The sequence below is a fragment of the Rhinichthys klamathensis genome, unplaced genomic scaffold, assembly GCF_029890125.1.
Source record: "Rhinichthys klamathensis goyatoka isolate OS25496 unplaced genomic scaffold, OSU_Roscu_1.1 h1tg000296l_1, whole genome shotgun sequence".
NCBI lineage: Eukaryota > Metazoa > Chordata > Actinopteri > Cypriniformes > Leuciscidae > Rhinichthys > Rhinichthys klamathensis.
In genome coordinates, this window is record NW_026606815.1 from 1,166,972 (window position 1) to 1,194,196 (window position 27,225).

General features: G+C 37.6%; 2 protein-coding genes across 11 annotated transcripts in view; one reads left to right on the forward strand and one right to left on the reverse strand.

Annotated features, from left to right (window-relative positions):
- The window catches only part of atxn2 (ataxin 2), a 42,397-nt gene extending 37,648 nt beyond the window's left edge, over positions 1-4,749 (reverse strand). For 8 of the 10 annotated variants that reach the window (XM_056270072.1, XM_056270070.1, XM_056270066.1 and 5 more), the window contains exons 1-5: positions 4,209-4,742; positions 1,293-1,326; positions 1,014-1,073; positions 810-881; positions 525-675 (exon numbers count right to left, since the gene is read on the reverse strand). In XM_056270072.1, the coding sequence (XP_056126047.1) occupies positions 525-675; positions 810-881; positions 1,014-1,073; positions 1,293-1,326; positions 4,209-4,327 (436 nt within the window). In that variant the 5' untranslated portion in view covers positions 4,328-4,742. Of the gene's footprint in view, positions 1-524; positions 676-809; positions 882-1,013; positions 1,074-1,292; positions 1,327-4,208 lie in introns of all 10 variants that reach the window. The other 2 variants (XM_056270064.1, XM_056270071.1) reach the window with 2 other exon arrangements.
- Positions 4,750-7,952: 3,203 nt separating this feature from the next.
- Positions 7,953-27,181, forward strand: cfap251 (cilia and flagella associated protein 251). Its single transcript, XM_056270073.1, has 20 exons — positions 7,953-8,453; positions 14,728-14,868; positions 14,972-15,081; positions 15,588-15,696; positions 15,967-16,047; positions 16,779-16,856; positions 16,929-16,973; positions 17,079-17,281; positions 17,501-17,689; positions 18,053-18,303; positions 18,561-18,712; positions 18,963-19,136; positions 19,229-19,413; positions 20,505-20,619; positions 20,823-20,986; positions 22,105-22,195; positions 22,738-22,881; positions 22,985-23,213; positions 26,415-26,495; positions 26,948-27,181. The coding sequence occupies exons 1-20, from the start codon at positions 8,214-8,216 to the stop codon at positions 27,088-27,090; spliced, it is 2,925 nt and encodes a 974-aa protein (XP_056126048.1). The 5' UTR covers positions 7,953-8,213; the 3' UTR covers positions 27,091-27,181.
- Positions 27,182-27,225: the final 44 nt, after the last annotated feature.

Sequence of the window (27,225 nt, forward strand, 5' to 3'; positions counted from 1 at the left end):
GTGTAATTTTAGCCAATATACTGTAAAATAACATTTTGTTCTATCAGAAAGTGCTAATGTAATCCAAAATATTGCTAAAATATTAAATTGATATCATTGTCTCCATGACGGACACGCCCCACCCCCGAACAAATGAAAAAGAAATTAACAAGAAATTGACAAAAATGCCCATCCCTAGTAGCCACGCACTCATTCTGCAGAAAACACAATGGATGGCTCTAGTTTTAGTAATAAATAACATTCTTGAGGCTTGACTTTACATCTTGAAAAATCTTTTCTAATGGTTGATGGCAACATATTTTCAAGTCAAAGCACACTTTGCAATGTCTAAATTAAGATGTTTGTTTTTATGTCAGTAAACTGGTCAGTTTTCCTGCTATTTGTGTTCATAGATCAATTGCACTGGCAGTTACTACACCTTTTACTTTTTTTGTACCTATCTATCTACAGTTTGTAATTTACACCTGTTAAGTAACCACTAAAGACGCATGGACAAACATTCATTTGACACAGACAGTTCTCACCTTTCTTGGCATAGTTGAGGTCCACATCTTTGAAATGAACTACCACTACATCTGAGGATTTGAAGATGATGCTCTCCACAATATCCTCACGGCGAGGGCCCACATTAGGTTCAACACTCTTCCTGTGTGCAGCATCCAGGACAATATCACACTACAGATGAAGAGACCAACACAATTTAAAAAGAGCGACAAATGCCAAATGTGCATAAAAGTACAGTAAAACAAAAATTGCTACACAGTGATTTAAACACTTGAGTTTAGAGCCATAGAAAGTCTTCTCCTCACCTCTGGGCCATAGGTTTTAAAAACTCCTTCGTAGATCAGGCCATTTTTAACCTTAAGTTCACATTTGTTTCCCTGTTGAGTGGTGAAGCACAAAACAAATTTCAGTATGATTGAATTGGTTTAATTTTGGTAAAAAGGCTGATAAAATAAAAAATAAAAAACAGAGAAAATAATAACAGCTGCACAAACTGCATTTGGACTCACCACAACTGAGGTCAAAACATGAACCATCCTCATGTTTGCATAAACTCCACTGAATGCCACCTTAAATAGGTAAGGAGACATAGACAATACTTATATTTAAATTGTATTACAGTGCTGGTCCTTTAACATAATTGTCTGAGCAGTGTTCTAGGTTCTGATATTGAGCTCAACTGAGGACTGCTTGCGGAGCAAATTTTGGCTCAATTTAGACATTTTTTGTCGATTTAGAAAATCAATGTTATGAATAAGTGAAAGAAACACAGAAAAGTTACAACTCACTGCAGTGGAAGGTCCTTTGGCATTGTTGCGTCCTCTGTAAGGAAGAAAGAAAACAACATAATGATTAAGCTTGATAGATAGATAATAACTATAATCAAATAGAAACAAGGAAATGTTTGACATGCTGTACACAGTTTTCAAAGCCAAAAAAAACAAACAGTTACACACTCCTAGGAACAATAATTCATGTAATACCGGTGGTGCTATCGATTGCACATGCACTGGTATACATTCAGAGCTACAATGACAAGGGAGCAAAGGCATCATTTGCGAGTTGGACGGGAGTCCCCACCACTTTTTGCTGGGGTTGATATTGTCCCCACCCCTTTTTTGAAACATCTGCACGGATATACCTAATCCAAATGAAACATATCCAGTTGATGTTCATTGTGTTAAATAAGAGGCGATATGGCGCTGGAATGTGTTGTTTTTGAAATCATACTGAGTGTTTGTTGCCAACCAGTGGCGGAACTTTCTTCAACTTTTCTTCACTGGCTTGTGAACAGTCTTCACACAGACATGAGCATCAATCAATTACTTAATAGAGTGGTGCAGGTATGATGTAAATTTGTAGGCCAAAACGCAGAAACGAGTTAGCATTTTGGCACTTACGGTTCAATCGTCTTGAATTCAATGTTGTTGTTTTTTATGAGTTTTTGGTTAAATGGATGAAATAAGGTCTGTGGTGAACAAGCTCAAAATACTTTCACGTTTTATTCTACTAAAGGGCGAACCCTTATTTGTGGCTTCAGGACAACAAAATCTTGTGAGCTTTTCACCCAATTTTCGTAAGCGGATCTTTTTTCTGATTTTTGACGTTTTATTATACGACATAAAATACATCAGTATTACCCCACTCGTGATTTTTTTGAGCTGTTACATGCCTTGAAAAAGGCGGTTGCTAACAAACAAGTGGCTAAATGAGGCTGTCGAGGACATTAAGCATCATCATGCTGAACAGGTAAACTCAGTCCACTTTTACAGCCTCGTTATGCTTACAATTGTGCTCTTATAAACGATTCTAACTCAAACTTAGAGGGAAAATGTTTTTTAGATAAAAACTGAAAGAGTTGTCTGAAGCTTAGTGATGGTGACGTTGAAGTCGTGGGACCGTGGTGTAGTTCGTTTATAGCCTACTTTTAGCTTTTTACTTCTGGGGACTACATTTAGGCTTCAAAATGAATAAAACTAACAATATATTGGATAGATATAGTGAATGTAAGACTGAAACTTTCACATTAAACATGAACTATTGATATTGAGTTCAATAGCATTTCACAGAGAGGACGTGATTCGTAGACACTGACTGCATTATACCAGAAACATGCAAGTATGAGAGATCCTAAATTATAAAGTGTTCATCTACACATTTAGGACAAAATACCAATGAGGTCTCTAATGTGCAGCAAGAATGAGTTCAGTGAGCATGATCTGAATACAAACTATCAAGTGCTTCCAGTCCATTAAAATAAATTAGAGAATAAAAGCTGTGAATGACAGTCCTCCTTTTTCAGCAGCCAGACTACAAATCAAATGCTGCATTACAGGCGGTGTAGGCTTCACTACTGCACCACTCACGATTCCCACAGTTTCTACAAGTCATAATACTCTTGTTGTTCCGTGTAAACAAGAATGACATTTTTCACTATGCAGCAGCAGCGCGACTAGTATGTGATGCCAATAAAGGCCCCTCTGCCTCTTAGCTGTAGGAATACACGTTTTCAAATACATTCACAGCTAAATAAAAACCATAACAATATTTTTCGTGCATCACAGCACGCTCTACGTAACATACTTACAAAAATGTCATCTAGCAAGGACGGACTTATACATGCAACCTCTTGGAAACGTCAAGGTTGAGATCTGACTTTCCCCTCTAGCGCCGCCACTCATCGGAAATGCACCCGTCTGACAAATAGTCCCAAAACGTTCGTTTCCCAAATGATTAGTAACAGGAAAGACGCAATTCTGCCCTGGTGTTCTCAAGTAAACCAAATGCAAGAAAACTAGAGCGGAAACTGGGTTAATGTCATTCTCAATAGAGACACAGAGAGCTAACATGTGACTTCTCATATGGGAGGATGAATTCCCATACCGTCGATTCACAGGCCCTCAGAACGGTTTAAAAATCAGACCTGACAGAACTTTGTCGTTAGACAGATAAGATAAATAATACAAGTAAAAGAAAAGGTGTCCTTAGCCACCAATTTTATTGGGATTGACACAAATTAAAGGGAAATGATAAAACGGTGCAGAAATAATTTAATTATCGGCTATTATTAAGGACCTCTTGATTTTATTTTGAGCAATTTCAAAAAAAATTTTTTTTAATAATAATTATCAAAAAACTAGACTGTCATGCGGATAAAAGCAATAGATTACTAACAGTATAACCAAATAAATGTTGGCTAGTTAGCTGGCTAACAACACTACGTTACTATGAATTGTATCGCTGCTGCTATTTTAATTTTAGGACTCTCAAAGCATTTCTGTGAACGTTATTTAAATGTTAAAATCGGTCAATTACATTAGAATACATTCCAAAACGATATAATTGCATCGGTCTTGTGGGGAAAAGCTGGCACAGCCATATTTCCCCGGCAAAAGGGCAATTCATCCTGAACCTATTCACCACAGCACACAACACGCCCCTCTCAAATATTCACGAACGTATTGTCCGCTATCAGCAGTAATTTTATAACCGCGATGGGTTTGTGCCCATTAACGTGTGAATGAATCCCTGTCCTGAGAACTTGGCCTATATCGGCCTACTTGCGCTCAATCCAAACCACTGCAAATTCACAACCTGCGTTTTTAAACTACGACACAAGTGCGGGCATGCCGCATCCCCCGGTAGGTTCGCGCTCACCCGTCCTCCAAATTAAAACACCGTTATGTTGCAGATTCGGAACCCACCTGCCTATGTTCTGGCGTCCGACGCCTCCTCCTGCTCCCCCGGTACCGGAGGCCGCAGCGGCTCCGCTGTTGCTTCCGCCGGGTTTGCGATTACCACCGGCCTGCGGCTTCATGGACATGGTGATCCCATAAACGACAGCTTGAGCAGAGTTTTCTGACTGTTTGAAAAAAAAACGTTTTACACCGCGTACGATTGCGGAATATGCTATTTGACGTGTTAGCTGACAGTTGATCTAACGTTAGTGACAGCCAACGTGTAAAGCTACTCCTCCAGTTATTCAAGTATCCACTAATGCTGCCTGCTACTTCAGCTAGCTCTGCTGATTTTTTCCCCTCCTAACCAGAGACGATTTAGTCCGTTTTAAAAACCAAAGCGAGGTCGATCCATATGTTTTAGATGTCAACAAAAATACCAACCCAGTAATTTCGCTTTTTTTGTTGTTGTTATTTTAAGTGCGATATTCTCTGTGATATACACAGTTCACGCGGGGCTTCAGTACTGACCGATAGACCTAAACAGTCTGAAAAGCCACAAAAAGTGGCGGAAGGATATATATGTATATACACATTCCAGGAATGTGTGTACTCCTTTTATCGGTTTTGTTTGTTCTAAAGAGAAGTGATCCCCAGTGATTACTGTAAATATGTTAGGAAGATGATACGTTATTTAGTTAATATTGGAAATGGACTAATGTTAGTTTTGAGGAACACTGCTCTTATTTAGAGCGCACTACTTTCAGCAAATGCACCGATCACTTTGAGCGTTTTGCGCTAGGTGACTGATATAGCCTACTGTTAAATTCCTTAAGCACTATGCAGTTATTCTTATCATTTTATTCGTTTGAGTGTTTATTTTAATCTATATTTCAAATGTCTTTTAATCCATAATCAGACAGTTAGTAAAAACATTTGTTTTTAAATTATCCTCATTTAACCCAATTGAGGCCTATCCGGATAAAAATTTGGCCCTTTTTCATGTTGGCCTACTGGTTTGAAAAATTATTTTAAAAAATATTTATTCACTCATATGTTGCAGGCTGGTTATATTCCTCCTTGGTTAGCAGCATCTGGGTAAATTCACTTCACTTTTCAACATTTTGTGAAGAACCAGATCCATAGAAAAATCTAATAATTTTGATTAATGATATTTGATAGGCAAGAAGCATACTCATAATAAACATGACATTTCAAGAAACCAGAGTTGATTAACTATTTAAAGATTACTGTGATCCAAATTATTATGCAAGTGAAATATCAGTAAGATTTCAGCACAATAAACATTCAGATTTTAGTTTTTCAAAGAATGTTTTTTTCCCCCATATCTTTTTTAGATAACTAGTATCAGTCTCAGACAAGTTCGTTAAATAGTTTGCCAGGTCTTCTTAAGTATTGGAAAACCTAATTAAAGAGGTTGTTACATATTATTAAGCAAGTCACAGTTCTCATGTAATATGGGGAGGAAGAAAGATCTTTCTAAAGATGAAAAGCATGAAATGGTGCAATGTCTTACAAAAGGGCATGCATGAAATAAACTAATATTTTGCGCAAACTGAATAGAGATTATCAAACTATCAAAAGATTTGTAATTTAGAGCACAGAAGAACTCGGTAAGATAAAGGCTTGTTAAGGAACGTTTCAGTCAAACAAATTAATTGTATTAAAAGGGCAGCTATAAAAAAAGCTATACTGTTGAGCAGCAAACAGGTATTTGAAGCTGCTGGTGTCTCTGGAGTCCCAAGAATCTTTCCATGCAGGCTGGCAGTTGTGCGTAAAATTGCATTTTAGCCACCCCTATACCCAAACTTACAAAGACGAATATTTACATTGGGTTTAGAAATACATGAAGACTCATTTTTAAATAGTTTTATTCACTGACGAATGCTGTACAATAGATGGTCTAGATCAGAGGTCTTCAACCCTGCTCAGAGACCCATTGTCCTGCAAAGTTTATTTCTAACCTACTTCAGCACACCTGCCTGTGTGTTTTCAAGCGATCCTGAAGAACTTCAGGTGTGTTTGATTAGGGTTGGAACTAAACTCTGCAGGGCAGTGGGTCACGCAGGAGCAGGGTTGAAGACCTCTGGGCTAGATAGATATATTTCTGGATGGTTGGTGAATGGCCACCCCATAACAAGACTGCGACATCAGTGAAGAGCTAGCGGGTGATGATTTGGGCTGGAATATTGGGAAGTGAGACGGATTTAGGGTCCCTGAGGATGTCAAAATGACTTCTGCAAGATATGTTTATTACATTTTTTCTATGGTATAAAAAGAAGGATAGCCTTCTGAAATAAAAGGATTTTCATGCAGGACAACACACTATCCCATGCTGCAAAAACACCACGACAATAAAACTGTTTTAAAATGTATGTCTAAACCCAATGTAAATGTTTCTCTCTGTGAGCTTTGGTTAGGTGGCTGAAATGCAACTTTATGCACAACTGCCAGCCAGCATGAGTTTGACTGCAGAGACATGCTTTTTTGCTTCAAATACCTATACATTTTTTTTTGCAAATTTCAGTTGTTTTCATGCCTTTTGCAAAACATTGCACTATGTCATGCTTTTCATCTTTAGAAAGATCTTTCTTCCTCACCATATTGCATGAGAACTATGACTTGCTTGATAGACCTTTTTCACATTTCCGTGTTTCTCAAAAGCGGAAGTCGTCATGTTTAGGTAAACCTCTGTGAATGAGAGACGACATTAAATATATATTTTTTGTGTTCCCATTTGCTCAAACATTAAAACAAAAACTCCACAGTAGTGTCTTCACAACTTTCAAAAACAGGAAAAAAAATAGAGAGAGAGATTGATAACGGCAGTCAGAAGAGAGAAAGATGCCAATTATACAGTGACTCCTGCCGCTGTATTTGAAGCAGCCTCACAGCAACGTTAACTAATTTTTTGTAATTTGATGCAAAGGTAATATAATACAAAGTAAAGTGTTATAAATACATTTTAAAAAATGAAAATCTAAAAAAACTTTGTAGGATTTACGATGCTGATGACCGTTAAAACGAGTTAACTTGTTAACTATACAGATGTGAGAAATAAAACAAACACTTTCTTTGAAAAACTTTCTTACTGAAATCCTATTGATATGTCACTTGCAAAAGTGTAAAAAGGCTACATCTCAGTAAATATTTTGAATTTAAATGTCCAATTACACAAGTGCAGGTTTACAGTGAAACTAGCAATGGTTTTCTAAGTTGTTTTCATACATGTGGCTCAAAACTGCCATAATTGCATAACTGCAGTGCACACTAAAATTGGACTACATATAGCCTACAGCACCTATTTTTTAATTGCTATTTGGTATATCAAGAGAATAAAATAAAACCACACTGGCATACATTCAGGCAAGTGTCAACTAGTAGGCCTATACAAGTTCAGCTGTGTTGTTAGCCTACATTTAACTTTTTTTTGCTGTTTCATAAACTGTTTAGTGTTTCTTAACTGCTGTTTAAATTGGCTGAAAAGTCCAATAATTCCCTGTTTAGTGGTAGGTTTCTATTGTGACAACATATTTAGTTTATTTTTCTGAAAAATATAATATAGCCTACACAACATCATTAAAAAGTGAGGGCTTTTAAAAAATAAATACTTTTATTAAGCTATGATACATTTACTTCCTTATGAGGGATTTTTCCTCTAAATTAGCAAGGTTGTCAGTGTTGTCCTCCCACGTGACCGTATCTTAGCAACGTGATGCGTGGGTCATTATTAGACTAAATGGCTAGGTAAAGAACAACTTCTTCGTATGTGCGAGACATTCGTATTTGCAAGATTACGAGTATTTTTTCACATGTGTTCGCGTGTTACTCAATTCAAACTTTTTTTTAAGCAAACCTTTAACAGAGGTAACTGATTTCTACGGCACTAGAAAGACTAAATTAGCCTGGCTAACCGACACGCGCAGAGATTCTAGCGGTTTCATCTGGTAACATCGTGATTCTGATTGAGATCAAATTCTCCAGCTTTCCTTCTACGAGACACAACGAGCAATGTCAACGGCAGATAAGACAGATGCAGAACCTGAAGGCTCGAGGGAGCAGAAAAGCACAGTAGATAATCACATGAAGAAAGCATTACATGATGACGATGAAGGAGTAACGTTACAAGAAGCTGGAGAAGGAAGAAGTGAACTATCCAGTCTTGGAGAGAATGTTGCGGATTCACAAGTTTACACAGCCACATCATTGTCTGTCATTCCCAAGGAGAACAGAACCAAAACTCACCCACTGGTAATGGTTTGATAAAATCACCCTTTTATTTACTTTAATTAGTCCATATATTAGTATCTTCTAAAACTAAAAAGATTTTATGTTTCACAATGACAAGCAGTCATACTGTATTTTGCATTATATAATTACAATACGTTTATTTACACTGTAAACCCAGATTTTGATTCAACTCAAAGAGATTGAGTTCATATTACTTAAATGTACCTAATTTATTGACATTACTTGTTAATTCTGATTAAGCTGAACTTTTTCATGTCCTTTCTTATTGTAATTGTGTTTTTAAGTCCAATCAGTAGTTTCTACTCAAACAAACTGAGTTTGTATTACTTAAACATGTGTCATTAATTTACATTAATTATGAATTCTAAGTAAACTCTACTTTTTATTGACCTATCTTATTGTAATTATGTGTTTGAGCTCAAACAACTCAATATCATCAAGTTTTGTCTATTACTAACAAGACTGCTGCAGCCTGGCGCTTCCCGTGTCATGCAGAGGCGTGTCCAACGACAAGTTCAGAGGGTCAAAAACAAAATCGCAAATTATTTTCCAGATGGAGTCACGGGTAAGTTCGCGATTTCTTGATGTTATTGTTGTGTCCCTGATGTTAACGTACAATTGATGAATCCTCATTTAAAACTGCATTAGCGTTGATTGACATTTGTTAGTGAATATTAGCTAACAATTTTAGCCATACATATAGTTTGCTGATTTCTGTATGTTGTTGTTGTGTCCATGATGTTAACACATTTGATCAAACCTCATTTAAAATTTAGTCTCTATTTATTTTATGGACAGACATAAAAGTATTTTATTAATCAGCATGATAGTCTGCATTTATCTTGATGACAGATATTTTAAAAGTATATTCGTTTGTATGATTGCCGTTACTGTTTAGTTAAAAAAAAAACACCAAATATATTTTAAAGTATTTTATTCATTAGCATGAAAGTCTGCATTTACACTGCAGCCATGCCCCGCCTCTTAGCAACGCATTGACGTCATCCATGCAACCGCCAAAAATCTAGTTGTTATATCAGTTTTGAGTTGACCGAGTGGTATTGATGACTTTGAATTTTTTTAGACAGAGCAAGACAAAGAATTCAGCTGGATTTTTGTCAACTGACGTTCTAGCAAGGAAGTTGAAGCCTTCGGTGAATGAACCGTTTTCAGACACAAAATGGTAAGTTGATTAAATTTTTAAAAACTGCACTGGTTGCAGTCCCGACTGCTAGCTGAGGTAATTAGTTAGCTTAGCTAGCAGTAAGTTATATCTCTAAAGTGATTTACACCCCTCACATTTTTAGAAATAATTTATTATATATTTTCATGGGGACAACACTATAGAAATGAGACTTTGATATAATTCAAAGTAACGTTAGTCTATCTATCAGATATAACGTTAACTAGCTAAGTTAACGTTAACGTTATATCTGTATATCAAGTTTAATTTCTATAGTACTGTAACGTTAAGTTAACTTAGTTATAAAAAAAACGGGGAAAAAATAACTTAGCTAGTTATTGACAAGGAAGCTAACCAGCTCTCTGTCCCACAGTCTCTTAGCTAACGTAACGTTATATGTTCACTGGTAACTTTAGCTAGCTAGTAGCGCCAGTAACGGCAATTGTATGTTCCCCCCCAGACAGCTAACGTTAATGCAAGTAGAGCTGAGCCGGACACCTATAGCGTCACGGACCACGGACCAGCGAACTTCCCGGTAAGTTGGCGCAGATCCCAGCTGCCTTTTTAAACCGGATTCTATTGTGTGACATCGAGTACGGAGTCCGCCCGGACATAGAAATTGAGCTTTGCGCCGACGTGACCGTCCGCTTTGGGTAAGTTACACTTTGAGTCCGCAGCGGTGTTTGGGTACGCGTACTCGGTCACACAATAGACTGCTCTACTATGGCAAGCCGTGTTCACTTTTATTCATTTCCAGGATATGAATCCTTGATATCAACAATTCAATTTTCACTAGTTAAAATTATAAATCTTGATATCAACAATTGAATTGCAACTAGTAAAAACTATAATTCTTAATATCTGTAATTGTATGTTCACCAGTGAAATGTCACCATAGGCTGCCATTCAAAATCAATTGTTGATATCAATAATTTATTTCTTACTAGTTGGAATTTCAACTTCACATATCAGAAATACAATTCTTACTAGTAAAAATCTTTATTTTTGATATCAATAATTCAATTTTCACTAGTGACAATGTTCATTTCTGATATCATGAATGTGATTGTTACTAGTAAGAAAGCCATTTCATATATCTGAAATAATATTGATATCAGAAATACTTTTTCAGATATCAAAAATGAATTTTTTTACTAGTAGCAATTCAATTGTTATCAAGAATAGACATTTAGATTAGTGACAATTTAATTCTCTCCCCTGAACTAGCTACAACAGCCTTACTTTACAGTGTGTAAAGTATGATGTTAACAGTAAACAATAAGTACCCCACATCATCTCCAGACTCCATCTGGAACTTGTAAACAAAATAAATGCATTTAGTGCATTTATAGGAAATACAGCATCTCTGTGTTTGTAGCACTATGTTGTCATGTTGATGTGATCATGCCCTGTTCCTTTTTTCAGGACATTGATGATGAGGAAGATTCGTACAATGATGTGCCAGTGGGGATCCTCTGCCATGAACAGGAAACATCACTCCACACACACAGTCCCTTCACCACACTGCATCTTCAGTGGGAAACATTGTGATGGATGTTGAGAGCCTGCCCCAGGCCATGTACATTGTCTTCGGACTTACCTTTGCACTGCATCTCAACTACCCAAAGTACATGGAGAACACTTTAGATTTTATTCAACAGGTACTTCTGAACTTAGGTAAGACTGATCTGAAACCTAAACTTCAAACACTCAAGAATCAGCTTGCAATGTAAGATCCAGCATCTCCTCTATGGTCTCTAGATGGGTATCTACTGTTTTATTTAAGTTTATGTAAGTTTTATTTTTCACCCTTATTCTGTTTCACACATGCTTTTTTTTTTTTATCCAGAGAAACATTTTTTGTTAAAGGAATCACCAACTTTTGGGGACTTTAGCTTATTCACCGTATCCCCCAGAGTTAGATAAGTCCATACATTCCTTTTTCATCTCCGTGCGTGCTGTAACTCTGTCTGACGCACCCACCGCTAGCCTAGCTTAGCACAAAGACTGGATGTAAATAGTTGCAGCTAGCATACTGCTCCCAATAAGTGATAAAATAACGCCAACATTTTCCTATTTATATGTTGTGATTTGTATAGTCACAGTGTGTACAAATAACAAGGTCATATGACACACAGCACCCTTATAACAGTATACATACTGGGAACTATATTCTCAGAAGGCAAAGCACTGCTACTTGGGCGGAGTGATTTGCTTGCAGCACCTGAGAAGCCCGGTGGTGAGGAGCAGAGAGTTCTCTCAGAGTGTTGCGCTAATCACTCCGCCCAAGTAGCAGTGCTTTGCTTTCTGAGAATATAGTTCCCAGTATGTATACGGTTATAAGGGTGCTGTGTGTCATATGACCTTGTTATTTGTACACACTGTGACTATACAAATCACAATATATAAATAGGAAAATGTCGGCGTTATTTTGTCACTTATTGGGAGCAGTATGCTAGCTGGAGCCATTTACTTCCAGTCTTTGTGCTAAGCTAGGCTAGCGGTGGGTGTGTCAGACAGAGTTACAGCACGCACAGAGATGAAAAGGGTGTGTATGGACTGATCTAACTCTGGGGGATAAGGTGAATAAACTAAAGTCCCAAAAAGTCGGCGTGTTCCTTTAATGATCGAGTTCACAATTGCCAAGATGGAGGAGTGTGGTAGAGACGGGAGGGGAGGGGAGGGGGAGAGAGAAAGGGAGGTATAGGTGGAGGGGAGAGTATGGGCTCTCCATACAGGTATCTGCTCTCTTATTTTTTTTCACCCTCCCGTTCTCTTTCATTCTCATACACTTTTTTGTTTTTCCATGGACACATGACATTTGTTAGCCTATTTGTAAATGTTAAAGGGTTAGTTCACCCAAAAATGAAAATTATGTCATTAATGACTTGCCCTCATGTCGTTCCAAGCCCGTAAGACCTCCGTTCATCTTCGGAACACAGTTTAAGATATTTTAGATGTAGTCCGAGAGTTTTCTGTCCCTCCATTGTAAATGTATGTACGGTATACTGTCCTTGTCCAGAAAGGAAATAAAGACATCATCAAAGTAGTCCATGTGACATCAGTGGGTTAGTTAGAATGTTTTTAAGCATCAAAAATACATTTTGGTCCAAAAATAACAAAAACTACGCCTTTATTCAGCATTGTATTGTCTTCCGGTTCTGTTGTGGATCCGCGTTCAGTGCCGCTGCTGACGTGTGTCTGGGTTGTGTGTGTGTGTGTGTGTTCCGGTTCTGTTGTGGATCCGCGTTCAGTGCCGCTGCTGACGTAAGACGCTGCTGACGTGTGTCTGGTGTGTGTGTGTGTGTGTGTGTGTGTATTTGGGTTCTGTTGTGGATCCGCGTTCAGTGCCGCTGCTGCCGTAAGACGCTGCTGACGTGTGTCTGGTGTGTGTGTGTGTATTCTGGTTCTGTTGTGGATCCGCGTTCAGTGCCGCCGCTGACGTAAGACGCTGCTGACGTGTGTCTGGTGTGTGTGTGTGTATTCTGGTTCTGTTGTGGATCCGCGTTCAGTGCCGCTGCTGACGTAAGACGCTGCTGACGTGTGTCTGGTGTGTGTGTGTGTGTGTGTGTGTATTTGGGTTCTGTTGTGGATCCGCGTTCAGTGCCGCTGCTGCCGTAAGACGCTGCTGACGTGTGTCTGGTGTGTGTGTGTGTATTCTGGTTCTGTTGTGGATCCGCGTTCAGTGCCGCCGCTGACGTAAGACGCTGCTGAAGTGTGTCTGGTGTGTGTGTGTGTATTCTGGTTCTGTTGTGGATCCGCGTTCAGTGCCGCCGCTGACGTAAGACGCTGGTGACGTGTGTCTGGTGCGTCCGTGTATTCGGGTACAAATAAATATGGCTGGGCAAATCAATGCAAGTCTTCCTCTGTGTGGAAAGACTGTAAACGAAGCTCGGGCGCACCAGACACACGTCAGCAGCGTCTTACGTCAGCGGCGGCACTGAACGCGGATCCACAACAGAACCGGAACACAATACAATGCTGAATAAAGTCGTAGTTTTTGTTATTTTTGGACCAAAATGTATTTTTGATGCTTAAAAACATTCTAACTAACCCACTGATGTCACATGGACTACTTTGATGATGTCTTTATTTCCTTTCTGGACAAGGACAGTATACCGTACATACATTTACAATGGAGGGACAGAAAGCTCTCGGACTAAATCTAAAATATCTTAAACTGTGTTCCGAAGATGAACGGAGGTCTGACGGGCTTGGAGCGACATGAGGGTGAGTCATTAATGACATAATTTTCATTTTTGGGTGAACTAACCCTTTAAGCTGCCAGTGTTCAGCAGGGCTGAGTTTTATCTTGCCAGTTTGTCAACCAAATGTAAATGTTAAGTGTTAAAGTATAAATGTTAAGATGCCAGTGTTCAGAAGTGGCGAGTTTTATCTTGCCAGTTTGTCAACCAAATATGAAGAGGTGCAGTACAATATTGTAATGATTGGAGATAAAGATGAAGAGACTTTTTTTCTTTTCATGCCATCACTGAGGAAACTACACACTAGAAACCTATTAGGCCATGGCTTTGTTTCTGTTGTTGCTGAAAAAAGACATGTTCAATAAAAAATTTTTTGAAACAGTGTAACGTTGCAGTTGTATGTATTTTACATGGCTCTATTGATTGAAAGATATTTTGAGTATCAGGAATTTAAAAGTTAAGTTGGGTCAGTTAGAATATACAATTTAGTTGAATTGGTAATGGAGTAATGCTTACTTAACAAGCTGAGTTAAATAAAGGTTGGGGAATGATTGTTTAAACTAAGTATCTTCAGTTACTGTAACTCGGTCATTAGTACATTCAACTTAAATGTTCTATTCCATTCCATTATGGACTTAAGTACATTGAACGTAATCCACTTCACTTATTCAACTAATGCTTCATTACTTAAAAATTTTAAGGCAACGAGTTACCTTGGTTTTTTTAAGTAGATTCTACTTATCCGGGTTTACAGTGTAGGAGCTAACAATACTGATCTTGTTAAGTAAAAATCATATTATTGTCAAAGTCTTAAACACTATACCCACTATACCTTAGTTTCTTTATTTCACATCTGTATGTAAAACTTTGATCTTTACAATTGCAGGTCCTTGACTGGGCTTATGGGATCAACCAAACACTACCCGTTCTCAGCCTGCAGGATGAAGATAGGCTTGTCATCTTGTATATTTGTGCTCATGTTGCTGTCATGTATGATCACACTTCAAATGCTCAGCATCTGTTACAAGTACGAGGCTCATTTGGCTACTTAAAAAGTAAATCATAAAGTTAATATAAAGCCTCAATTTTTTTTGTAAACATGTTCCTTTTGTGCTATTTGGTGTCTACAGGGCCACTGCAGTCCAATCACCTGTTTGTGTGCCAGTGAAGACAGGCGTTGGCTTGTGACAGCGGACATGGGCCGAGAGAGTCTTGTTATTATATGGGATGCTTATACAGGGTAACTCTGACCCAAATATTCATATGTATGTGAATATATGTGTGTATATGATTATACAATCTATTTATATTGTTTTTGTAAATCTGCCCTTATAACTGACTGTAAGGACTTGATGGTCTTGAATATGATTTTCAAAAAACCTGTTGAAGTCGTGACGAAACGAAAGTAGCAACAGATCTTTTCTTCCATATTGTGATGTACATCGAGGTGAAACGGATTATTGAAAATGAAATAAAGGTAGAGCGAGATCCATTGGTTGTTCTATCCATCCTATCCATTGGTTGTTGATTAAGCGGACTAAATGTTTGGAGAAATTCGACATAGGCCTAGATCACTAGAGAGAAGTGTGTTGTTTCAACAGAAGATCGTGTTATGACATTTTGATTAGGAATTACAAGGTGGACAATAAACAAACCTATACATGGATGAATCAATCACAATAAGATCTATAACATGCATTTACAAAATAATTTTCATTTCATGTCGATCCATAACATGTGTTGTAGGATTCCTGTGCGGACATTGTTTGACTGTCATCCAGAGGGGGGAGTTTCTGCCTTGGCACTATCAAAGGATTCAAAATATCTGGCGACTGTTGGAGCTGGAGCAGTACAGGTTTAAAACATTATGTTTTATATTATCTATCATATTTTTACATAACCTCACTGTAGATATCTTACGTAAATCTTAGATGCACCCTCCAGGAGCCGTGTATTTCCAGCATCTATCATAACTTGCCAAAAGAGACGTTGATCCCAGGGAGAGATGAAAATGAAAACTTTATTAACTGAAATAATGATGAACATAAAAAGGTCAAATGAAATCACATAATATTTTCACTGGTTACAAATACACTAACCTATTTACTTTTTTTCTATGCATCAGCGAGTGTGTATTTGGGACTGGACAGATGAAAGCGACAGCCCACAATGTCAAGTTGACCTCAGCCCAAAATATGGTTGCCAGGTATGTTGCAAAATTGTGCTTTGATGAGGTTATTATGCTGAACTTACTGAAAAAAAAGTATACCAAAATGTATTTAAAATGCGTTTAATTCGTACTAAGTATACTACAAAACCATTAACATATTTACTGATGTATCGCTTGAGACTTACTGATATACGTAAATATTATAATTCAATTTAATTTTTTATTATAAAATACTTCTTTATTGCACAATGCACATTTCTTAATATTAAGCCTAATGTATTTTAATATCACTATTAGTAAAGATAGTATGATCTCTGTATAATATTTTTCTTTAAATGCAAGATATTTTGCAATAGTTCCACTTTAGCACAATCAAATATACTGAAGTATATCTTTAGTTGGACCTCAGCACTATTTAGAAAAAAATAACTAAAATAACTAGAAAATAACTAAAGTGCATTTAGTACAAAATGAGTTGTTCCAATTTAGCAGACTTTAAGTATATCAATTTAGTATACCAACAATACAATTGCAGGGTATTTATAGTAATTACATTAATATGTAAATGTAAATATACTTAGCATAAAATAAATGTATTTCAAATACATTTTGGTATATTTATTTTTCACTAGGGGAACACATACACAAAAGCTGAAAAGCAGCAATGTCTTAATTTACAACAAAAAAAGTATTCTTTCTTTATGAATACTGGTTATCAGTCAGCTTTAAATGCATCTAACATGTAAACATTCTCCATGTCTTCCCAGAATCAAATACTTTTCAATCCCACTGACAGCACACAGTTGGTTAGCAACAGTAGCACTCAGGTTCTCTTCTACAACTGGGTAGGAATTATTTATTTGTGTTACTGATTTACTATTTTTGTTGTCTGTATAACAATGAATTCTGTTGCTCAGGAAAGGGGACATCTGGAATACTCTGCTCCTGAAATTACTGACAAGGTTGGCAGAAGAACCTTTCATCAGGTTACATTTCTGTGTGCTGTTGTGATGTATTCTGCTCTGCTTTTGGCATTTCACACCTTTTGCAAATATGTCCCCATTCAGACCTTCAATATGGTGCTAGGTTCCCTGAGCCAGTCCATCTTCCACTACGACAGTGTGCAGGCTCTTACAGCCACCTCAGCTGGGAATATAGTTCTCTGGGACAAGCAGACTGAGTCTGTCTCTTCTCAGCCCACAGTGAGAAAAGCCATGAAAATTGTGCCTCTCCAGAAGGAAGCGATCACCGTATTGACTCTGATTGACAGGTATATATGACACACAGATACAGTTTATGGCAAATTTGTGCATTAAGATTTTTCAAATAAACCCTAATAAGCTAACTGTGCTGCCACTGCAAGGTTGTGCCTATTACATTTACACTTGTTGTATGTTATATTTTGCTTTGCATTTGTTGTTTTTCTGTTTGACATTATTTAATGCCATTACAAAATCTGTATACATGTCTTAATTTGTTCTCTGTCAAGTTTCATAGTTACAGGCGACGTGAATGGCCAAATCAAATTCTATGATGGAAATCTCAAGCTCATCAACTTTTACAATGAGTTTAGCATGGATCCCATCAGATCCATCTCCTTTTCCAAAGAAAAGCCTTCCACTAGCAGCCTGGGATATCCAAAAGACTGCACACTTGATGCCAAACCATTTGTCATAAGGTGAAAAATTCAGAAAGATCTAATATTTATTATGATCAATGTGCCATAACAAAATATGTAATAAAAAGAGAAAGTCAGGATTATATATATGAATTATTGTTTAAAAACATTTCAAGGTCAACGCGTTTATTGTCATATGCACAGTGAGGAAAAACAAGTTTCCCTGTACAATGAAATTCTTTCTTTGCTGTCCACAATGAATGCCACGACTAGTGCAAAGTACTTAAAAGAAGAAATAAACACACACGCACACAAACAAAATAAGAGAGAATTTTAGAGAGAAACTTTAATTAGCATTTATTTCATTCAAAGATGTTTTGAAGAAAGCAATAAATATGTTTCTCTCTTTCCTTCCAATTACAGAAATGTTGTTCTCTCTACTACTTGTGCAACTGTAGTACATGTAAATGCACAGAGACATGTTCATCAGACCCTTCTGAAGGAACATCCAGAACCTCTGGAAGCAGTTGCCTGCCACCCCAAACAACCGGTAGTAGCTATGGGCAGCCACAGCGGCACAATCAAGGTTTGGGATTATGAGCGTAAAGAGGTGGTCTGCAGCAGGGCCTTCCAGCCCCACAAACAGATCCAGTGTATTACCTACGATCCACAAGGTGAACTGCAAAACAAGATCTCACTCATGTTATTATAATATAGTTAAGGTATAATATATGTTTTAGCTCAGCTTTATAGGTACATTGTCTGATTCAAGACTGTCCAGACAGGAAGCGACTAAAATTGCATTCATTATCCACCTGTTAAATTTTGCATCCACCTGTTCAATTTTTTTATTTTTTTTAAATAGGATTATGAAGGATGCCACAAATTGCGATTATACATATACGATCTGTGTGAATTTGCCCTGTTCTAGGTTTTTACCTGGCAGTGGGCTTTGCCAGTGGGGCTTTGCAGATTGTTGATGCCTGTACACTGCAAAGTGATGGTAAAGAGTGTTTGCAGTACAGTCAGGACAGCATTACCCATCTCACCTTCTCTCAGGACTCGTGCTACCTGGCTGCTGCGGTTAGTAGGAGTTGCATTTTTGTTTTAGTTTATTTTGTACAACACATTTTAGCATAGATTGTTTTGTGATCCTGTCACATTGTGAAATAATGTGAAATTAAAAACTAAAACATTACTGTTTCTGGCACAAAAATGTTACTAAGTGGACCTTAGGGAAGCTTTTTTTTTTATTGTAACAGTAATGTTCTTGATTTTATGAGGGCGCTTTTTTTTATATCCTTTGTTTCGCATTTTATTTCCCTTCTGCCAGGACACTGGAAAAAGTGTGACATTGCTCCATCGGTGTAAAGCAGGGACCCAAGAGATTTGGAAGTACCAGGGCAGGCACCACTCGCATTATAAACCCATTCAGGATCTGCTGTTTGGAGTGGATTTAGACAGCAATCAGCCTCGCCTGCTCTCTCTTGGCATGGATCGCAGGCTGGTGAGTCCCTGTTTTCTAATATGATCTTGCTCTCTATGTGTTTAACTTGTTGAACTGTGTTAAACGTATCACATCTTCCTGTCTGTATACAGGTGGAGTATGATCTGCAGAACAGCGGTGAAAATGAGTTGTTGATTTTGAGCTCTGATCGGATCGAACAGAGTGCGGTGCCCACCTGCATGGTGTGGTATCCTCCTCTGACGCCCGAAAACTTCCTCCTTACAGCTTCCAACCTGTATAAGATGAAGCTCTTCAATGCTACCTCCAAAATGTGCAGGTTTGCAGTTTTCCTATTGACAGAACAAATAGAAATGTCACTGAAATAAACAGCAATCTCAACTGCGTTTACCAAAAGCAGCGTGACAAGTTGATCGTAGAGACCATTGCCACCAGTGTTCTCTACGATCAAATTAGCTTATGATGCTTTTGGGAAACGCAGCCTGGTTGATTCGTTTATTGCATAATTTCAAATTAAGCAAAAGCCAAACCATTCTGTCTAAATGTGATTTGTAGAGAAACTTAAATGGAAACAATGATTACACAAACCTAAATTTGGATAGTAGAATGGGATTTCAAGGATATTTTAGGATATGGCCTTCTTATGATCCAAAAGGGAAATAAGTTAATAATTGTGTAAAGATAAACATCTCTGTTATGACTATGGACAAAGAAACAGAAGATTCATCTTAAGTACTTTTGTCATCATCCATAAGTGACGGGAAAGGACTTAGTGATGACTGGTGACATCATGTTAAGTGAGGTAATACAAATAAAGGTCAATGGATTTACAGGTCTCCTGAATTCCAAATAATTAAATAGGCTGTCAACCAAATATACCAAAAAGGGAGAAAGATAATCTGGTTGTATTGCTTTAATACACCCTACAGTAACACAAATAATATATTAAAATTGTATGCATAGCTAGTGTAAACACAATATAAACAGGAAATAAAAAATAAAACGGTTCTCTTTAATGTTCTAACTCAACTATTAGATATTATTACTATTTATTGGATTGTTTGTGTCAGGATAATAGATCTGTAAAGCAGTTTATGCTCTCTGTGAGATAAAAAATAAAATGTTTACCATTTCTGAATATACCAGCACAGCACTAAAAGCAGCATGATTATTGCTTTTATACAACAATTCAATAAACAGTTAATGTTGAGTAACTAGTTAACCTGTTAAGATCCAAGACCATTTTTGGGATTTCCGCCTGGATTTGGCCTACCCAGTGGTTAATTTGACTGTTTTTGCTTTGCCTATGCTAATATTTCCAAACTAAGCCACAGCAATTTTTCATTCCTAAATTAATCTTCGTTTTTTATTTTATATATCTGTTGGTGATGGTGTGCTTTGTCTAAACAGAAAAACAGTCTTTGGGCCCTCATATGGTTCTCCAGTGAAAAAGATGGCCATCTTACCTGCATCTAATGATGGTGACCCTAATTTGCGTTACATGGCATATATAACACAAGATAAGGTAAAAAAAAAGTGTTTCAGGCCTCATAAACAAACCATGCATTTGAAATTAACTACTACTATTACACATATATAAACTGATCTCTTTAATGTCTTATTAAGATCTCTTGGTATCAGCATGAGCCATTATGACAATTTTATTTCCTTTACTTTGATTTAATGATTTAAGTCTCATTTCATTCCTGTTTTTTCTCCTTGATGTAGGTTGGCATTCAGATTTTGCCTGTGGATGGAAACCCTCATAAGTCCTTTGCAATGATCTGTCACTCAACAGGCGTCTCAACTCTAGCTGTCTCATACGATGGTAGAAATGTTTTCACTGCTGGAGGACAAGACTGCACTGTCTTGTCATGGGAGCTCAATTTGTCGTAAGTTTGAAGTACATGCGTCCCATGTAAAAGTCAACAGTTTTTGCAGTTGACTCATCAACTAGGTCATAATATATCATGTAGTTGCTCAATTAAAGGAATATTTCACCAAAAAATGTAAATTATCCCATAATTAACTCATCCTTAAGCCATCCTAGCTGTATATGACTTTCTTTCAGTCGAACACATTCAGAGTCATATTAAATAATATCATGGCTCTTCCAAGCTTTGTAATGGCATTGAATCATAGCTGCCAACTTTTGAGTTTAGCTTGGAGTGAGATTTTTCCGACTTTGGGGGGGATGCAAGGTCTCTCGCTCGCTTTCCCTCTATGTGCTTTGGAGCACAATCTCTGTCTCGCGTGCGTGCGCGCTCGCTCTAGATTACGGGAGATTTTAACTAATTTGCGGCATAACTAGTCGATCACGAGTGGCTCAACAGGTAGATATGTAGATAAACTCATCTTCCAGGCATTTGGCCGACCAGGTTGACACTTCAGCGTGAGAAATCGGGGGTGTGGCGTGTGAGCATGTGAAACCAATCAAATGCGTGTGTCTCACGGCCAATGCGTGAGAGTTGGCAGCTCTGATTGAATAGTGCCTAAGTTTTTGAAGCTCCAAATAGTGCATCCATCCATAAAAGTAATCACTACGACTCCAGTGGGTTAATAAATGCCTTCTGAAACAAAGCGATGAGTTTTTGCAAGAAAAATTTACATATTTAAACCTTTATAAACTATAATCACTGGCTTCCGGCAACGGCCGTACTCACGTTCACGAGAGTCAAGTTTGGGTGGAAGGGTGACCTCTGACCTGACTCATGACATATGACGTAGGTGTAGCGTAAGCTTAGGTGAGAATAGATGCCTCGTGAAAACCACGTAACTCTCTCGTGAAACGTATCACATACGTTGATATTGCGCAAAGCTTCTGTGTTGCACGTTACACGCAGGCTCACTATTGGCCGACGCTGGTCATGTGTGTGATGCGTGTGACGCAGCAGATAATAATTGTACATGAATTTAAAAAGCTGTTTAGGATTGAAATTCAAATCAAATATACTGCTTATTGTGTCTGTCAGAAAATGTGGTCACATAATTAGCTTTTGCAAACATGCAGATCATTGGAGGCATCAGCTGCCCTCGGAGGGAAAGACATGTTGCCCTTCTACAATCTTCTGGAGGGAGGGAGAGATGGACAGCTCTTCAGGGTTTGAGATCTCTATTTTAATGCTTTCTTTTTTCTCATTGTCCTGTATAGGTCAAAAAGTACTAAATTTTTGCATCCGTTTACATCCGTTCATCCTAAAAAAAATTACAGAAAAAAACCCCAATAAAATGTAAACATTTACAGAACAACCTGTAAAACCCTAATATACATACATAACTCATAACAAAGATTAAGAAATACAGTTATTTAAACAAAATGCCATCAAATATGAAGTGTCATACAGGGAATTCTTGGAATGTCAGACTTTTTCTCACTGTAAATTATAATATAATTTGTTCTTTTTAACTTACAAAAATGGTACCTTTAACAGTATTTTACTTTAAAATTAAATTAAATGTAAGGTTAAATTTATTGTTTCCCCCCTGCATTTAGTAAGTGAAATTACCGTTAACCAATTAGGTTTTTACTGTAGCATTTTTACAGATAAAATCACAACTTAATAAAAAAAAAATGTTATGAGGTTTCATAACATGCTTGCTTAACATGTTACCAGGCCAGACCATATTATGATTTGTCCTTTAGGAAATGGAGGAATATTTTTACTATTGCCAGCTACAGAATCAGGACCTCAACACCATGGAAACACGGCTTGTGTCCACGCGCATCCCTCTAGCAGATGTGCCCTTCTTAATGAGAGCACTTGGCTTCTATCCAACTGAGCAAGAGGTGCAAGCGTTGTTGCAATCACCAATTCATTCTACCATGCAAAACTAGCATCGTTGGATGGACTAGCACTCAATCCTTGTCTTTTTGTTTTGTTTTGTTATAGCTGGAAGACATGCAAAATGAGGTGAAATTCAGCCACTATGCTGAGACCAGAAATTATGTGACGGACATCGATTTGGAGGAGTTCATTAAGCTGTATATCAACCACAGACCTGCCTCTGGCATTTCCAGACAGGAGCTTTGCAATGCCTTTCAGGTGCTTGGAAGGGCAGACGAGGAGGGCACATATACTATTGACAGAGACGAACTACTGGAGTTACTGCAGGCTAGAGGTAAATATGTTTTTATGAGTTTTACCAATACTTTTGGTAACTTGAGATACCAGAGAAAGAATTATTATAATTAACAGAGAAAGGTTTTGACTTGCACATTCAAAAAAATATGCACAAGGAGTCTGACAACAGCCAGTGTGCTTCACACGTAGATATGATCACATCATCATCAAGTCTGTCTGTGATTACATGAAGAAACAGAAAAAAACTAAAACAGACTAAATCCAGAAGAACTGTGGCAACATCTCCAAGACGCTTGAAGAAACCAACCTGCAAAGCTACCTGAAAAAGTGTACCTAGGACAAAAGATGTTTTAAACACAATGTGTTGTCACACCAAATATTGATTTGATTAAAAGTTCTTTGATAAATAAATACATTTATGACACTATTTTTTTAAAGCATCCTTACTTTACAGCGTTAAGTGCCTAATACTTTCACAGTACTGCAGCTTTGCAGGTAGGTTTCTTCAAGCGTGTTGGAGACTTTGACGCAGGCCTTCTGGATTTAGCCTGTCTCAGTTTTTTCCGTTTCTTCATGTAATCACAGACGGACTCGATGATGGTGAGATCAGATCTCCATGTGGAGCATACCAGCTGTTTCAAAATCTCACTCGTTTGTAGGTCTATGTTGTATCATTTCTCATTGTAGCCCATTTATTTGATTTATTATTTAAATTGATTCTCTGTATACTGTATACTTATTTTTGGACTGATAGTGGTTAATAAAGTCAAATAATGGTATGTGAAAGAGTCGGTGGTACCGTAATATCATTGTGTTCCTGTCGGTCAGTGCTAGAGGAACTGTGCAACAATTCAGGCTTGGCCTGACAGTTAGCCTGCCCTAGACCAGGTTAAGCATAAGTTGCTAGATTTAGCTATGGAAGTAAAATAATGGCAAATGTTTTTGAAACAAAAAAGCTGTGTTGTGTTGCTGTGTGCTTGTGTTTACAGTGTGTAATATAACATGTGTTCATGTTGCGCGTGTAAAAAAACACAGTATTTTTCACACAATTGACTTATCTGTATACCGCTGTTTTCACTGTCCAAAAAACGGCCTGATGACTTCCTTGTTCTATGAAGTCCCTCCTTCAGAAATACGTAACGAGTTCTGATTGTGCCAGCGGTTCCTGTGTTGTGATTCGACAGCAGCTTATCGCACGTTGCCCGGAAAGGTCACGCCTCTTATCATAAATTGGAGATGCATGCGCACCTGAAGTGCTTCTTCTCCGTAGGAGCGCAACAAGACCACGCCCCCTTTTTTGTGTATTCCTGTGGGCGAAGATTAGTCAAAAACTGTTCTAGTTACGTCATTAAAAAAGGAAGTAGAGGGATGTAGTCCAAACCGGCCGTTCGCTGTATGCTTTGAAAGGTACGGTGGCCGAGAGAGCTCAACGCGCTGCAACTGAAGCAAACACATGCAAATAGAAAAACACGCGTGCAAATAGAAAAACACGCGTGCAAATAGAAAAAAAACATTAATTAAAAAAAACATCTTCATCAGTTTCACAACACACGTGTGCTCCAAATACAGAAACGCGCTGCAAAAGTTCACAACACAACCATATACAGAAAACGCGCTGCAAATAACACAGACCACAACGGAAATGTTTCCAGGGGAACCAAATGTGACGAACCCGGCTGGGACGTGCTTATTGCTTGTGAGCTTCCCTGTGCCATACTCCTTTCGAAGGGTAGATTGCAGAGCCCTTAAAGTGGGACTGTGGAGTGAGCAGGGCTCTAGCGTGCTGCTAGGCAGCCGTGTGGAACGCACTTGATGAAGGGAGCAACGACAGACAATGTAATTTCCTCATTATTTTCACCTGAGATGTTCCCATGACAACGCAGCACGGTGTCCATCAGCTGGTCTTACGACAGAAATATAATGCTGTTAACATAACGGATGCAAAATATTAGGCTACCTAACATTTCTTACGAAACTTTTCTTTATGAAAATGTAATAACATGAAACAATTTGTACAGTGTAACTGATGTATAGATAAATATCTTTCCTTCATGTTTTTCTTCTTTATCTTTTTTATTTATTTATTTTAGTTTCCAGCTCATTGTTCTTTTCTCATTTGTATTCTGATGACATTGAACATATTGTTAATACATTTTGTACATTGTATACAAGTTGTATGTCATAAAAAATGTCATCTCTGAATGTTTTGCACAAATAAATAAATAAATAAATAAAGTATAATTTTAAGCTTTAAGCACCTGCACGCATAGATTTATGGATATCTATGCCAGCACGTCCCAGCCGGGTTCGTCACTTATTTGATTCCCCTGGAAACATTTCCGTTGTGTTCTGTGTTATTTGCAGCGCGTTTCTTTATTTGGTGGTGTTGTGAGTATTTGGAGCACACATGTGTTATGAAACTGATGAAGATGTTTTCTTAATTTGCGGGTGTTTTTTTATTTACACGCGTTTTTTTCTATTTGCATGCGTTTTTTTCTATTTGCATGCGTTTTATTTTATTTGCATGTGTTTTTTTCTATTTGCACGCTTTTTTTTCTATTTGCATGTGTTTTATTCAGCTGCAGCGCGTTGAGCTCTCTCGGCCACCGTAGAAAGGGGACTTCTGTTAAATAAAATATCTCGCTAGGCATTGAACTTTGAGCTTTATAATTTTACAGGTATTATTTATGTTTTAACAGCAACATTACACACTAATTAAAGTTTGAAAAATGGAATCGCGAAGAACGGGACCTTTAATGGATTGTATTTTTAGGTCTTGCATTTTTATAGGCTGAAATTCAACATGGTTGTTTATTTAAGCTGTGAATATTTCAATTCAAAACATTTCACAAGCATTTTCATTATTAAAAATTCAATAATCCATTTTCACCTTTCAGATTTCACTTCCAAAAATAAATGGACCGAAAATTGCCTGTCGAATATTATAGGTTGTATTTTTGAAACAGAATGAATATTTTGGAAGTGAAATCTAAAAGGTGAATGTGGATTATTTAATTTTTAATAATGAAAATGTGTGTGAAATGTTTTTAATTGAATCTGTACTTAATCTGTGTTTCAGAAAGCCATTTTTTAAACCACGATTAACTATTCTAGATTAAGGCCTACTCCTGGCTTTATTTAAACCCTGTCCGGGAAACCGCTCTATTGACAATTTTTGATACACTGCATAATTTTGAACAAGCGATTAATAATTAGTAATTACTTATGTTCATTTCAGGTGAACATATGACAGAGGAGGACTTGGCTGAATGCTTTACAACTCTTCTAGGTATTAGTGCAGAGGGAGGCAGTTGCACAGGTATGTAGAAGTTCTGTGAATCTCCATACTGATGGCCGAATTTGGGTGACATGTTTTCAGGTCCAAAAGCAAACAACACAGTGCTAGTATAGGCTACACTCAAGGTGTGCTGTAATACTACTGAAAAAGCATGATCCTAACCTTTATCTCTGTGCTCAAATATCAGTTTGCCGCCAGACAGTGATTTATCTTTTCTGAATTGTTAAATGTCCATGAGACAGGAAGCCCAGAGTACATCCTGACTTTTTAAAATCTTAATTTAAGGGTGCTGTAAATTAATAGTGCTCATAAACAGCTGTTGAGATAGTATTCTCACTTAAAACGGAGTAGAGGCTTGGACCCAGAAACAGTATTCGATAGCTTCTAAGGAGAAGGACTATTATTGACTAAACTAGTAATGAATTTCAAAGTGTACCCATGTTTTAATCTCAACTACTGTGTCTGTCTTTCAGAGTCTCTGTTGGAGACTTTGCTACCCACTAAAATCACCATGAGGACATTATCCACAGATATCTTGGGGTTTTCTGCAGCCACCCAGGAACTTCATCAAGAACACGCACACGATCTATATCTGAAGTGTCCAGAACCATTCTGAAACTTATAATCTATCTAATTAAAGAAATGTATGATTTGTAGTCTGCATAACAGAACAGTCATTTTGTGATTACTACTGAGCTGTTGTTTCGGTGTATACTTTTCTGAAACGCCGAGAGAGAGATAAAATCAAACG

What these genes read in the sequence shown, in the direction of transcription:
- cfap251 (XM_056270073.1), top strand. Translation starts at nt 8,214, where the DNA reads ATGTCAACGGCAGATAAGACAGATGCAGAACCTGAAGGCTCGAGGGAG. An exon ending in CATATATAACACAAGATAAG is followed by an intron (nt 20,620 to 20,822) that starts GTAAAAAAAAAG and finishes TCCTTGATGTAG; the next exon opens with GTTGGCATTCAGATTTTGCC. An exon ending in AGAGGGAGGCAGTTGCACAG is followed by an intron (nt 26,496 to 26,947) that starts GTATGTAGAAGT and finishes TCTGTCTTTCAG; the next exon opens with AGTCTCTGTTGGAGACTTTG.